The sequence below is a fragment of the Coregonus clupeaformis genome, chromosome 20, assembly GCF_020615455.1.
Source record: "Coregonus clupeaformis isolate EN_2021a chromosome 20, ASM2061545v1, whole genome shotgun sequence".
Lineage (NCBI taxonomy): Eukaryota > Metazoa > Chordata > Actinopteri > Salmoniformes > Salmonidae > Coregonus > Coregonus clupeaformis.
In genome coordinates, this window is record NC_059211.1 from 37,454,478 (window position 1) to 37,469,865 (window position 15,388).

General features: G+C 46.7%; 2 protein-coding genes across 7 annotated transcripts in view; both read right to left on the minus strand.

Annotated features, from left to right (window-relative positions):
• vamp4 (vesicle-associated membrane protein 4) overlaps positions 1-1,421 on the minus strand; it is a 30,403-nt gene extending 28,982 nt beyond the window's left edge. For 3 of the 6 annotated variants that reach the window (XM_041839187.1, XM_041839184.1, XM_041839182.1), the window contains exon 1: positions 1,212-1,421. The gene's annotated coding sequence lies outside the window, so the exon portion shown is untranslated. The other 3 variants (XM_041839188.1, XM_041839185.1, XM_041839183.1) reach the window with 1 other exon arrangement.
• Positions 1,422-12,567: 11,146 nt separating this feature from the next.
• prrc2c (proline-rich coiled-coil 2C) overlaps positions 12,568-15,388 on the minus strand; it is a 28,984-nt gene continuing 26,163 nt past the window's right edge. Inside the window, exons 33-34 of the mRNA XM_045205817.1 lie at positions 14,613-14,885; positions 12,568-14,463 (exon numbers count right to left, since the gene is read on the minus strand). Coding sequence (XP_045061752.1) covers positions 14,203-14,463; positions 14,613-14,885 — 534 coding nt within the window. The 3' untranslated portion in view covers positions 12,568-14,202. The remainder of the gene's footprint in view (positions 14,464-14,612; positions 14,886-15,388) is intronic.

The following is a 15,388-nucleotide window of genomic DNA, read 5'->3' on the forward strand; positions in this document are numbered from 1 at the left end:
TCTGTATCATGCACGAGTCACAGATCATAGAGTCTTACAGGAGGTATGATAGGGTCTAAAAAGGGCCTACATTTGCCATTTTCATCATAATTTTCACAAAAATGGTTTGTCATAGAAATGTAAAAAGCAGTTCAAAACATCCTTCCTCCCAATGAAGTTTCTATGTGAGAATTGACAGAACAAGCAGAGATACCAACAAACAAAAAAATCTGCTCCCGCTGGAGTGGAATTGCCCTATGGACAGGGGACAGTGAAACTACAGATTGTGCCTTTAAAAATCAAGAGAGGAAAAAGCAGGAATCAGCTGAAAAAGGTATAGCCTAGGCCTAGTATCTAGGCTAAATGGCAGATGCTCATCAGCTACAAGGGGAATGAGGAAATGACAGAGAGCCTCATATTCCGGTAAGAAAGAAAACAACCGGTTCAGGCAGCCATGATCAAAGTTTATTTTGAGGGAAGTGGAACTCTGACATTCTATTTGGCTGAGAGCACAGTTCACAGCCTAGTCTATGGACAGGAGAAAGAGACTGGCACTAAGACATGAAGCAGGACCCTGCCCTATAGCACAGCTCAGCTGCAGTTTACAATTAGGTATTTGATGCTCACAGTCTTGAATGGATTACATATATCTAGTTAGCACTAAATAAAATCTAGTTGCCACTCTGACACAGCTCCTCTGATGACATAACCATGTAATCCTGAAACAGTATAGGTGCGTTAGAGACCTCTAAGCACAGATAATGGTTCAATGTAATCCTTATCATCAACAACACTGATTGTGTAACACCAGCCAACTAGCTAGCTATCCTCAGAAATTCGACATCAAGAACAGAGTGAGCCATGTCATCTTGCATTCACGCTACCTTGCTTGCTAAATCCGAAATATCGAGAAAGCCAGACAGACATCATTGTCTTCTGTGAATGGCAAATGTAGCTAGCTAGCTAACGTCACCTAACTAGAATGACAACCAGCTGGGAACAGCGTAACGTTAGTTAGCTAGCTGACTAGCAATATCAGGAATACTTGAATTCAACAAATACAACGTAATTAAATTGTATTATCAATCGAATAAAATATTTTTGGTTATGATGCCTACCGTTAGCTAAGATGAATATGCAGACACTGAGACAGGCCGCTGGTGACGACGTTCATAGCCACACTAGTAGAGAAAACATTAGCTAGCTAGCTAGCAAGCTAATGCTAACGTTACCTGCTAGATTCGCTCCCTCGAATACAGACGCCCACGACCAAACAAGCTTTGTTTATAAATACAGGATCACAATGTTCAATTTCGCTTTCTAAAATAAATCAATGCATTTTTTTCCAGCTGAGGATGGTTGCTACAGAGATGCTCTCTCTGATGAAGCTGACCACAGACCAAGAAGCTGGACCGGACCCATTGCGACTGTGACTAGAGGGAGTACAGCCACAGAACAATGAGACAGACATTTCACCGGATGTATAAATGTGAAGCATCCGCTTGGCGTTTCCACTCACTACCAAATATGCCCAGTGGCCGGCAGTGGGAGAAGATGAAACGAGTTGGATTTTGGCCGACATTCTGTTAATTTTCGATGAAAATGAAACATTTGAGCTCAATACAGTTTTCTGTTCCCAAAACTAGAACCTGTTACGAACATAGTGGACTAAGTTTAGTAGACTTTACACTTTGCCAAAGTTTTAAAACATTGCGTTGTTTAGAAGGAGTGCAAAGGCGAATAGAGTTATTGCACACGCGCACTTTAGAGTAGGCGTTCCCTAACTGAAATATGCAAATGTTGGCTAGAACGCGCCAATAAGATATCGGTAGCTCGTGCTTTGCTCTGCCCACCTCCTTGCTTGTTCTGCCCACTATGACTCAATTGTTCCCTTTTGAAACGACGGGCTGTGGTCTATCTTGATTTAGTTATAAAAAATCTTTGGTACAGTTTATTCTTCTACTTAGTCTTCTTCTTCTATGATATCATTAGCGGTCCGCAAACAAACGTTTAAAGTGCATGCCGCCACTTACTGTGATGGAATGTACGATCAATCATGATCTGCCCAATTCTGTACTACCATGAAAATAAAATTCAAAACCAGATAGATCCCGAACTTCTACCCCCCCTTCTACGGCATTAGTTAGTTGGATAGGGTGTAAGTGAGGCCCTGTGGTCTCATCAAACACTATCACCACTTTCCACTCCAACACATCATTACTCTTGCTTCCTACCTTGGCCCTCTTTATGCTTTCTTTACTAGACGCTCCACTGCTTTCTGTACTCACCACCTTCCGGAGACATTTGAAACCCCACCTCTTTAAGGAACACCTGGGTTAGGATAAAGTAATCCTTCTACCCCCCCCCCATTAAAAAAAATAATAATAATAAAAATAATAATAATAATAATAATTGTAAAGTGGTTATCCCACTGGCTATAAGGTGAATGCACCAATTTGTAAGTCGCTCTGGATAAGAGCGTCTGCTAAATGACGTAAATGTAAATGTAAATGTATCATGATCTATCTTCTTCCTATGTCTTTCCACTACCGACCATTTCTTGAACCTCATCCTCCCGCTCCATACCATCAGAACTGACACATATATTGTTCATATCCAGCACAGCTGTTGCTTAACCAACTTTTTCTCAATTTCGTCCGCGCTAGTCGCCGCCATTTCCGACCTCCAACCCTCTCTCACACTCCTGGGATACATCTTATGTTAAATTATGTCTAAAGTCGATTTTTTATCCCATAGCTAACCCTTTGCCCAACCTTAATCTAATTCTCCTAACCTGCTACGTTAATTCTCATAACCTGCTGCGCAAGATCTCCTAACCTGCTACGAAAAGTAAATTATGGTCAATTGTGACAAACTGTATTCCATCTAGTCAAAACCGAGTTTGTCTACTTCCTACATTCTTATTCTTCCAGGGAGTACAGCTACGACCGGAAGTTACTTTTTGTAGCAGGTTAGGAGAGCATTTTAGCTAACCCTTTTCCTAACCTTAACCTAAGTCTCCTAACCTGCCACCTTATTTATCCTAACCTGCTGCGTAAATAATCCTAACCTTCTACGAAAAGCAACATCCGGTCGTAGCTGTACTCCCTAGAATCACTGCACACTGCGCCTGCCCAGTTTATCCCAGATGTGTAGCAGCATCAATTAGAAGATTCAAATTCATTGATCGATGTCAATACAATTGCTGGAAGACTGATAAATACTGAAAATAGACATTCTCTCATTTTGAGTATTCTTTATTGAGAAAGAGAGAGAAATGGCTAAGCTTGGGAACCTTCATAGGTGTGACCAGGCCTTGTATTTATTTATAAGACGGTGACAACGGCTCAGACATGCCTACTGGTATTACATTTGAATGCCATGCCTCAGATGAGGTCTTGCCACCCAGGTCCCAAGCCTTCAACTCAGCCAGCATTTTTAAGGGGCTCTGTCTAGTGTCCAGACCTACTACACTACTAGTAACAGCCATGGAATAGTCTGTTCTGGTGTGTGTAACCCTGGCAGAGAGTCAATGAAAGACCAAAGAGCATTCCTAGAATGGCGCACCAGAGGGCCTAACGAGAGCAACAGATGAGAGCCTGAGAGGGGCTCTTGGGCTGGAGAGAGGAGGATGAGGGAGCTGAAATGGATCGAACGCTAGAAGAGGATGAGGAGAGGAGGAAGGAGGGGAGGGTGGATGGTGAGAGGAAGATGGAGGAGGATGGAGGTCATTCAGTACGCACAAACACAGGCATACACACATGCACAGACTCACGCACACACAACAGCACCACCAGGGGAGTTTAGGTTATAAACTACCCTAGAACAGGAACTGAGCCCAAACCTGTGAGTGATGCCTCCCAGATGTGCTGACAGAACACACACACACACTCCGTCCCCAGAGCTTAACCCAGACTAACACCAGATAATTTATCTCACACACATACAGGCATGTCAAAACACACACACACTTGTCAACTGAAGCTGGATTTGTCCCCATTTAACGGTAACAGTTTACACTAATGGGCCATCACGTTTCCCTCAAAATCAACTAGATTAAACTCAGAGTCAAACTAATCAGTCTAATATAACCATTACGTTTAGATTGGGCCTCAACAGTAAACGCTTTGTTGAGGAAAGTCTGAGTCAGCTCATAGCTAGTTTAGTTTATTGTATCTACTTTGGGAAACTTTCTCTTGCGTCTTATAAAGTAGACAACTCTAGATTGCGCTGTGTCTGTATCCCAGCACAAATGTGGCAAGTGAGTTGACCATTATGTGAAGCCTGGGCAGGGCATCACGCACCCATTATTTTAGAGGGGGCATGAACTACGTGAGGATGGAAGGGGGGTGGTCAATGGTAAATTCAGTTGATTGGACATGATTTGGAAAGGCACACACTTGTCTATATAAGGTCCCACAGTTGACAGTCCATGTCAGAGCAAAAACCAAGCCATGAGAATTGTCTGTAGAGCTCTGAGACAGGATTGTGTCGAGGCACAGATCTGGGGAAGGGTATCAAAAAATGTCTGCAGCATTGAAGGTCCCCAAGAACACGGTGGCCTCCATCATTCTTAAATGGAAGAAGTTTGGAACCACCAAGACTCTTCCTAGAGCTGGCCGCCCGGCCAAACTGAGCAATCGGGGGAGAAGGGCCTTGGTCAGGGAGGTGACCAAGAACCCAATGGTCACGCTGAAAGAGCGCCAGAGTTCCTCTGTGGAGATGGGAGAACCTTTCAGCGGCAGGGACTGGGAGACTAGTCAGGATCGAGGGAAAGATGAATGGAGCAAAGTACAGAGAGATCCTTGATGAAAACATTTACATTACATTTTACATTTTAGTCATTTAGTAGACGCTCTTATCCAGAGCGACTTACAGGAGCAATTAGGGTTAAGTGCCTTGCTCAAGGGCACATTAACGTCATTTAGCAGACGCTCTTAGCCAGAGCGACTCACAAATTGGTGCGTTCACCCTATAGCCAGTGGGATAACCACTTTACAATTGGGGGGGTTAGAAGGATTACTTTATCCTATCCCAGGTATTCCTTAAAGAGGTGGGGTTTCAAATGTCTCCGGAAGGTGGTGAGTGACTCCGCTGTCCTGGCGTCGTGAGGGAGCTTGTTCCACCATTGGGGTGCCAGAGCAGCGAACAGTTTTGACTGGGCTGAGCGGGAGCTATGCTTCCGCAGAGGAAGGGAGCCAGCAGGCCAGAGGTGGATGAACGCAATGCCCTCGTTTGGGTGTAGGGACTGATCAGAGCCTGAAGGTACAGAGGTGCCGTTCCCCTCACTGCTCCATAGGCAAGCACCATGGTCTTGTAGCGGATGCGAGCTTCAACTGGAAGCCAGTGGAGTGTGCGGAGGAGGGGGGTGACGTGAGAGAACTTGGGAAGGTTGAACACCAGACGGGCTGCGGCATTCTGGATGAGTTGTAGGGGTTTAATGGCACAGGCAGGGAGGCCAGCCAACAGCGAGTTGCAGTAGTCCAGACGGGAGATGACAAGTGCCTGGATTAGGACCTGTGCCGCTTCCTGTGTAAGGCAGGGTCGTACTCTCCGAATGTTGTAGAGCATGAACCTGCAGGAGCGGGTCACCGCCTTGATGTTGGCGGAGAACGACAGGGTGTTGTCCAGGGTCACGCCTAGGCTCTTCGCACTCTGGGAGGAGGACACAGCGGAGTTGTCAACCGTGATGGCGAGATCATGGAACGGGCAGTCCTTCCCCGGGAGGAAGAGCAGCTCCGTCTTGCCAGGGTTCAGCTTGAGGTTGTGATCCGTCATCCATACTGATATGTCTGCCAGACATGCAGAGATGCGATTCGCCACCTGGTTATCAGAAGGGGGAAAGGAGAAGATTAGTTGTGTATCGTCAGCGTAGCAATGATATGAAAGGCCATGTGAGGATATGACAGAGCCAAGTGACTTGGTGTATAGGGAGAAAAGGAGAGGGCCTAGAACTGAACACCAGTGGTGAGAGCACGTGGTGCGGAGACAGCTTCTCGCCACGCCACTTGGTAGGAGCGACCGGTCAGGTAGGACGCAATCCAGGAGTGAGCCGCGCCGGAGATGCCCAGCTCGGAGAGGGTGTAGAGGAGGATCTGATGGTTCACAGTATCAAAGGCAGCAGACAGGTCTAGAAGGACAAGAGCAGAGGAGAGAGAGTTAGCTTTAGCAGTGCGGAGAGTCTCCGTGACACAGAGAAGAGCAGTCTCAGTTGAATGACCAGTCCTGAAACCTGATTGGTTTGGATCAAGAAGGTCATTCTGAGAGAGATAGCAAGAGAGTTGGCTAAAGACGGCACGCTCAATAGTTTTGGAAAGAAAAGAAAGAAGGGATACTGGTCTGTAGTTGTTGACATCAGTGGGGTCGAGTGTTGGTTTTTTGAGAAGGGGAGCAACTCTCGCTCTCTTGAAGACGGAAGGGACATGGCCAGCGGTCAAGGATGAGTTGATCAGCGAGGTGAGGTAGGGGAGAAGGTCACCGGAGATGGTCTGGAGAAGGGAGGAGGGGATGGGGTCAAGCGGGCAGGTTGTTGGGCGGCCTGCAGTCACAAGTCGCAGGATTTTATCTGGAGAGAGAGGGGAGAAAGAAGTCAAAGCATAGGGTAGGGCAGTGTGAGCAGGACCAGCAGTGTCATTAGACTTAACAAACGAGGATCGGATGTCGTCAACCTTCTTTTCAAAGTGGTTGACGGAAGTCATCCACAGAGAGAGAGAGAGGGGGGGGAGGATTCAGGAGGGAGGAAAATGTGGCAAAGAGCTTCCTAGGGTTAGAGGCAGATGCTTGGAATTTAGAGTGGTAGAAGGTGGCCTTAGCAGCAGAAACAGATGAAGAAAATGTAGAGAGGAGGGAGTGAAAAGATGCCAGGTCGGCAGGGGAGTTTAGTTTTCTTCCATTTCCACTCCGCTGCCCGGAGCTCTGTTCTGTGAGCTCGCAATGAGTCATCAAGCCACGGAGCTGGAGGGGAGGACCGAGCCGGCCGGGAGGATAGGGGACACAGAGAGTCAAAGGATGCAGAAAGGGAGGAGAGGAGGGTTGAGGAGGCAGAATCAGGAGATTGGAGGGAGAAGGATTGAGCAGAGGGAAGAGATGATAGGATGGAAGAGGAGAGAGTAGTGGGAGAGAGAGAGCGAAGGTTGCGGCGGCGCATTACCATCTGTGTAGGAGCAGAGTGAGTAGTGTGGGAGGAGAGCGAGAGAGAAAAGGAAACAAAGTAGTGGTCGGAGACATGGAGGGGAGTTGCAGTGAGATTAGTAGAGGAGCAGCATCTAGTGAAGATGAGGTCAAGCGTATTGCCTGCCTTGTGAGTAGGGGGGACGGTGAGAGGGTGAGGTCAAAAGAGGAGAGGAGTGGAAAGAAGGAGGCAGAGAGAAATGAGTCAAATGTGGACATAGGGAGGTTGAAATCCCCCAAAACTGTGAGGGGTGAGCCATCCTCAGGGAAGGAACTTATCAAGGCGTCAAGCTCATTGATGAACTCTCCAAGGGAACCTGGAGGGCGATAGATGACAAGGATATTAAGCTTAAATGGGCTAGTGACTGTGACAGCATGGAATTCAAATGAGGAGATAGACAGATGGGTTAGGGGAAAAATTGAGAATGTCCACTTGGGAGAGATGAGGATTCCTGTACCACCACCCCTCTGACCAGATGCTCTCGGGGTATGCGAGAACACATGGTCAGACGAGGAGAGAGCAGTAGGAGTAGCAGTGTTTTCAGTGGTGATCCATGTTTCCGTCAGCGCCAGGAAGTCGAGGGACTGGAGGTTGGCATAGGCTGGGATGAAGTCAGCTTCAGAGCGCTGAGGACCTCAGACTAGGGTGAAGGTTCACTTTCCAACAGGACAACGAGCCTAAGCACACAGCCAAGGCAATGCAGGAGTGGCTTCAGGACAAGTCTCTGAATGTCCTTGAGTGGCCCAGCCAGAGCCCAGACTTGAACCCGATCGAACATCTCTGGAGAAACCTGAAAATAGCTGTGCAGCGACGCTCCACAGGTAACCTGACAGCAGTTGAGACAATCTGCAGAGAAGAATGGGAGAAACTCCCCAAATACAGGTGTGCCAAGCTTATAGTGTCATACCCAAGAAGACTCGAGGCTGTAATCGCTGCCAAAGGTGCTTCAACAAAGTACTGAGTAAAGGGTCTGAATAGTTATGTAAATGTGATAGTTCAGTTCTTGTTTCTTTGGAAAATTGCAAACAATTCTAAAAACCTGTTTTTGCTTTGTAATTATGGAGTACTGTTTATAGATTGATGAGGGGGGGGAAAAACAATTTAATCAATTTTAGAATAAGGCTGTAACGTAACGAAATGTGGAAAAAGTCAAGGGTTCTGAATACTTCCCGAATGTCAAAAATATGTATATTTTTCTGCATAGGTTATTTAAGCATACATCTTTACCTGTTCAATTGTCTTATCACAGAGTATTACTTATTAGTATTACAGAAAAACAACAAAATGTTTCCGTTTTATTTATTCATCAAGAAGCAATCAATAGGCTACATACTGTAGCTTGATCAAATTCATTAACAAACATACCTCCTGACAATCACCGGCAGCTGTGTCACCCTACACTCTCTCTCCTCCTCCACAGACGATACTGCACGCACTAGAGTATCTAGCGTTCTGCCTAGGCATCTCTTTTCTCTGTGCACCTTGGAAGGAACCACTTACTACGGCGAAGGAGGGGGGGTCATGAATCTCTCCTGTTCAGCTGTTTGTTTAGTGTCAGAGGGGCCTCGTTACTCCTGACAAACACATCAGATGGTTGGTCCTATAACTCACTGGTTGTTAGACATTCTGTCCAGCCTGAGTAAGCTGTTGTCAGAGTAGAGAGAGAGAGAGAGAGAGAGAGAGAGAGAGAGAGAGAGAGAGAGAGAGAGAGAGAGAGAGAGAGAGGAGTGGACAGAGACAGATGACTGTAAGTCGCTTTGGATAAAAGCGTCTGCTAAATGGCATATTATATTATTATATTTATATAGAAAGAAATGGAGAGAGACAGAATAGAAAGAGATCCTTCCTCCTGACCTGGAGGTCAACAGAGGTCAAAGCCATTACTGTCTGAAGGCCCCCCCCTCACCCCGTCGTGTCGTCGGCAAACTTAATGATGGTGTTGTCATGCATTGCTACACAGTCATGGGTGAACAGGGAGTTCAGGAGGGGACTAAGCATGCCCCCGTGTTGAGGTTCAGCGTGGCGGGTGTGTTGTTGCCTACCCTCATCACCTGGGGGCGGTCCGTCCGGATGTCCAGGATCCAGTTGCAGAGGGAGGTGTTTAGTCCCAGGGTCCTTAGCTTAGTTATGAGCTTGGCGGGCACTATGGTGTTGAACGCTGAGCTATAGTCAATGAACAGCATTCTCACGTAGGTGTTCCTTTTGTCCAGGTGGGAAAGGGCAGTGTGGAGTGTAATAGACATTGCGTCATCTGTGGATCTGTTGGGGCGGTACGCGAATTGGAGTGGGTCCAGGGTTTCTGGGAAGATGGTGTTGATGTGAGCCATGACCAGCCTTTCAAAGCACTTCATGGCTACAGATGTGAGTGCTACGGGGGCGGTAGTCATTTAGGCAGGTTACCTTGGCGTTCTTGGGCACAGGGACTATGGTGGTCTGCTTGAAACATGTAGGTATTACAGACTGGGTCAGGGGGAGGTTGAAAATGTCAGTGAAGACACTTGCCAGCTGGTCAGTGAATGCTCTGAGTACACGTCCTGGTAATCCGTCTGGCCCTGCTGCCTTGTGAATGTTAACCTGTTTAAAGGTCTTACTCACATCGGCTACAGAGAGCGTGATCACACAGTCGTCCGGAACAGCTTGTGCTCTCATGCATGGTTCAGTGTTGCTTGCCTCGAAGCGAGCATAGAAGGCATTTAGCTTGTCTGGTAGGCTTGCATCACTGGGCAACTCACGGCTAGGTTTCCCTTTGTAATCCATGATAGTTTGCAAGCCCTGCCACATACGACGAGGGTCAGTGCTGGTGTAGTAGGATTTGATCTTAGTCCTGGATTGACGCTTTGCCTGTTTGATGGTCCGTCAGAGGGCGTAGCGGGATTTCTTTTAAACGTCCGGATTAGTGTCCCGCGCCTTGAAAGCGGCAGCTCTAGCCTTTAGCTCAGTGTGGATATTGCCTGTAATCCATTGCTTCTGGTTGGAATATGTACGTACGGTCACTGTGGGGACATTGTCGTCAGTGCACTTATTAATGAAGCCGGTGACTGATGTGGTATACTCCTCAATGCCATCAGATGAATCCCGGAACATTTTCCAGTCTGTGCTGGCGAAACAGTCCTGTAGCTTAGCATCTGCTTCATCGGAACACTTCCATATTGGTACTTCCTGTTTGAGTTTTTGCTTGTAAGCAGGAATCAGGAGGATAGAGTTATGGTCAGATTTGCCAAATGGAGGGCGAAGAAGAGCTTTGTATGTGTCTCTGTGTGTGGTGTAAAGGTTATCAGAGTTTTTTTCTCTCTAGTTGCACATGTGCCATGCTGGCCTTAAACAGCTTGTTGAGTGCGGTCTTAGTGCCAGCATCGGTTTGTGATGATAAATAGACAGCTAAGAATATAGATGAAAACCCTCTTGGTAAATATTGTGGTCTACAGCTTATCATGAGGTACTCTAACTCAGGTGAGCAAAACCTCAAGAATTCCTAGCCCCTTTCCCTAGCCCAATGGTGTCATTTCCCTATTCCCCCTATCTCCCACCAGCTGTGTTGTAGCCCCAGTGTGTGAGGTTATGACCGATGCTAGAGCACACAGAGGGACTCACTCGCATCCTAGCTGCTCCGAGTAGGATACGGGTAGCCAAGGGGAAATTATGTCCTCACTTAACACTGCTATGTACCAAAACACATGCCAGATTCTAAATCTGAAAAAAAGTATGTTAATTATAATCACTAACTGTAAACGGAAGGTGTTGAGGGAAACAACACTTTCCATTTGACTGTTTTCATCACAGGTCTGGGTCTGTGTCTTCTAGTGAACAGCAGTTTAACATAGTGGTCATTTATTTATCCAGCGCTGTGTTTTTGCAGTCACAACATGGCTGTAAACAGATTGTCCCCCCGATGGGAGAAGTAGTCATATATTCCACTCTATAGAGATGCTATGCCAAAACCCACACATAACTAAACAACCTGTAAACACACACTAAACAACCTTCAATGCCATGTATTTATGATGACAGACAGACGTGATATGCATGTGCGCCTTCACTCACACACACACAGATGTTTGCGTAGACTGGATGCGCCGGTGTCCTGACTAATAAAAAGCCAGTGATTACGATGTGTTTGACATGACTCTACCTTTACTAGGGTCTTCACAGAGAACACATTATCACACAGCCTTTCTATCCTGCAGGTGCTCAGGGTGATTAAGCACCACCCTCTCAGTAGTGGTTTAAAGACTATTTGGATCTGTGTTGTGTGGAGATAGGAGAGTTACAGGTGGGGCTGAGGCTTGTAATGTTCATAGTTATAGTGTAATACATTTTATGATATTATCATCACTGTTCTGTCAGCTTTGTAATAGATGTTTAAACAGCAGGGAATAGGATGTAGTGTGAAAGTCCCTTTGTCAGTCATTCCTGGTATGTGTAAGTTCCCAGACTGGTGTGTCTGATGGCTGGTTCCTCAGCAGGATGTTCTCATACCTCAGTCTTCAGAAGCACACAACACATCAATAACATGTTTCCCGGTACCTTTCTCCACACATACACGTGATGTGGGTGGACGGGAGACAAGACAGAGGTATTTCCACTGGATTAGGAAAAGAGGAATGTTGTGTTTAATTGTAGGGAGGGAGGTAGAGGAAGAGAGAGCAACCCCACCCCTGCCTTTATGAGTTCTCTCCATCGTTAACCCACCAGGGGGCAGAGATAGTTTGATGTGGCATAGAGGGGAGTCTGTCCTAGCCTCCTAAATACTTCCCCCGCTCTCTGAGGTTGGCTTCCAAACATACCTCACTTCACCTCAACCTACATCTGACTCTTACAATGGCTCTTTCTCAAATGACCTATTCCCCATGTAGTACACTACAAAGCCCTTTGTGTAACCCCAACTTCCTCACAACAGAATCTGTCCACAAATCATGCCATGAACTCCAGAGCTTCTTGCCTGTCACGGACTCCATATTTCCAAATTGGTTTCAGTTGACAGCTTCAAAGAGGTTGTGAAGAATAAAAGCCCACTTTTTTATGGTTTCATAAAAACTGGGGACACCTGAATGATGTGGGTCCAAGGTTCATACTGTTAGAGAATCACTTCAGCATGAGGCTGTAGTAGGACTGAATGGTCAAAACAGTTGGAGATCTTCCACATTCCTAATAAATCCTGGCCTCTGGGTTTCCAACCTAACTGGACGTGTGTGCAAAGTGTGTGAGCAGTGTTATTTCCACCCTGCATGCGCCTGAGAACGAGGATGAAGTAGTAGACAGTGATCTTAAGTAAATGTTGCGTTTTTCCCTCCTACGGTATTAGTCTTGAAATTCCCATCTAGATACTGACATCTAGTGGTGCCATCTGTAACTACATGTTGGTTCTTTGGACAGAATCATGAGTTAAAACAGATTGAATAAACTACCCCATCACAGGGTCACTTTTTAAACAGCATATTATTTTATTAGTTTCTTAACTAAAACCAAGAATGTAAGACCGTACATATTTTAATACAGCAAGGTACCCCCTGTACAAGTAAAAGAAAAAACAAAACCCATCATCACCCCCCGTCCTCCTACACAAGGTTCCTCATCCCATGTTCTGGTTAGAGGGGGTTAGCCCCCTCCCCACTAGGGGAGCATACTACTGTACATTTCTGAAGGACCCTTGTCACCATGGTAAACCAGCGATGAGTGGTGTAGGCTTGAGTGAGTGGAAGTGAGATGAGACAGGAGACGGAACCGATCTCTCCTCTCAACACTATAAAACCTGTCATTCTGCCCCGAAATGCAGCAGAACTACAGTCTACAGTTCAACTCAAGGCTTTTTCTAATTTTGTTTTATTTCTCCCCCTTCTGTCTCGTTCCCTCTTGGTGAGGGTTAACAGAAAGCCACACTGAACTGTACTCACTCTCCCTTTCTGTTAGTAGCAGCAGGGTTGGGTGCCCTACAGGGAAGTGAGTGAGTGTGGGAGACACCGTGAGGATGGGTGTGTGAGCGGTGGTGGAGAGGTGTATTCTACCCTCCTTTCTCTTGAGGGAGGAAGGGATGTGGGAGAGAGCTCCCAGACTGGATTCAGGGTCTGTCTGTCTGTCTGTATTAACCGTTTACAGACAGCCCATAATAATAACTCCCCTTCCACCATGCTGCCATAGCAACAGGGATTCTCAAGGCTCTGTGAAATCATCCTTGCACGCTCAACCTTTGGCTAAAGATACAGGAGAACCAGGCAATGGCCTCCCGTGTGCACCACGCAAACACACACACACACACACCTTATCATTCCGCTCAGGCGAAGAGATGAGAGCAGGAGGAAAGGCAGACTAATCAATGAATCAATAAATCAACTGCTGCATCTTACAATTTCTTTCAAGAAAAACCCTGATTTCATTGTTTCTCTCTTTAGTGAATATTGGTGAAACCGTTGAGCGCTAGGGGGAGTGTGTGTGGTGATCGCACAAGCTTGTATACACTCACACAGCCGTGTTAGTTAGCAATGATGTGTGGAAGACCGGCAGAGGAATAGAACGGGTCTGTGCTTCACTAAAATACATCTTTAAATAAGATTGTTTGTTCCAACTACAAAAACAAAAGATTGATTCATTCTTCTGTTAACAAAAATAACAGCCCTGTCCTCGTATTAACGTGATTCTATTGTAAAAAAGAAAGGAACAGAAATCATAGAGCTATAGAAATGGCAAACTCGGCAGAGAATCTCATCTTTTCTTTTCTTCTCTCCCTTGGATCTTTTTCTACCATCTTGGTAGACATCTGAAGTACAGCTTGCCGTCTTCCGCCCCGCCCAAATTACAAGATGCGGGGCTCAAATCACACACAGACCCCCCAATAGTGGAGGACAGGAGAGGAGGAGAAGGTGAGAGAGAGATGGGAGGAGGGTGGAACACACACAGTAGCCCTCTCAGTAACCATTGACTTATACACCCCCACCTGTCCTCTCTTTCTCTGCCTCTCTAACACCAGCGAGGGTGATGTGTGAGAGCGAGTGATTACATGAATAAGTGGAGCAGCTGGATCATCTCCTCCATCCCTCCATCTGTGGAGATGTGAGGCTCTACTTCCCCTCCTCTGGTTTGATGGCCTGGGGCTTGATGGGGCCGGTGCGGATGGGCTTGCCCGCTGACAGGGAGGGTTTGTCGGGCTCAGGGCGCTCAACGACTCCCACCGTCTGGTGGTTGGGGGGCAGGATGTCGAGGGGGGTTTTGCCGCCCCCCTGGTCGAGACGAGAGGGTTTGGAGACTGACGGAGCCTTGAGCTGCTGCTGCTCTGAGAAGAACTTATGAGTCGACTGGAGCACCTCCGCTCGCTGCTTCGCCTGGGGACAGCAATCAGTGAATACAGCAATCAAATGAGTCACACAATCGACCACATCACTACTGCTGGGTTCATTTAGGAGACATCAGGATTTCAACACCAGGCACATTCTAGTTCAACCAGTCAACTAATCAGCAAGCAGTACTATACCTTGAGGTCCTGCTCTGCCTGGTTGCCTCGGGGACCCGGTGGGCCTCTGGGTGCAAGGGGGGGAAGAGGCCCTCTGGGGGGGTGGGAGGGGTGCATCTGGGGGAACTGCTGCGGTGGCGGCCGGGGGTGAGGAATCAAACCCCCTCCCAGAGAGGGAGACATGGGGGGCGGGCCCATAGGTGAACGCTGCATCCCTCCACCAAATGAGTTAGCATGTTGGGTGTGGGGGGGAGGGCGTACCAGAGGAGAGACCAGGTTGGGCTGGGACATCATCTGAAAGGAGGGAGAGAAGGAGAGTGTTAATGTCATCAACACTTTTTCCTTAGATTTCTTTCTAATAAAAAGGGTTAGTGTTAAGCTGACCTCTATCACAAGTTTCAAATGTTATTAGTCGTATGTACAGGATACACATGGTATACATTGTCCCACGAAATGCTTACTTGCAGGTTCCTTCGACAATACAACAATAGATAATAAAATATAAAAATATGAACATAAAGTAAATGGCAGTAGAATAGAATTTAGCATAAGTATAATACAGGCAGGTACAATTTATAGTTCAATATTTACATGTGTATTGAGGAAGTGGGGGATGTGTATAAATTGAGCAGTATCATAAGAGTCTGGTGGCAGCAGTTGTGATGTGTGTGTGTGTGCGCATTTCTGTGTGGGTGTGTGTGTGCGCATGAGTGAGTGTGGTAAGGTGTGGAGAATCAGAGCAGGTGGTCAGTCCAGTTCAAGTGTTCAGCAGTCTGATGGATTGTAGATGGAAACTG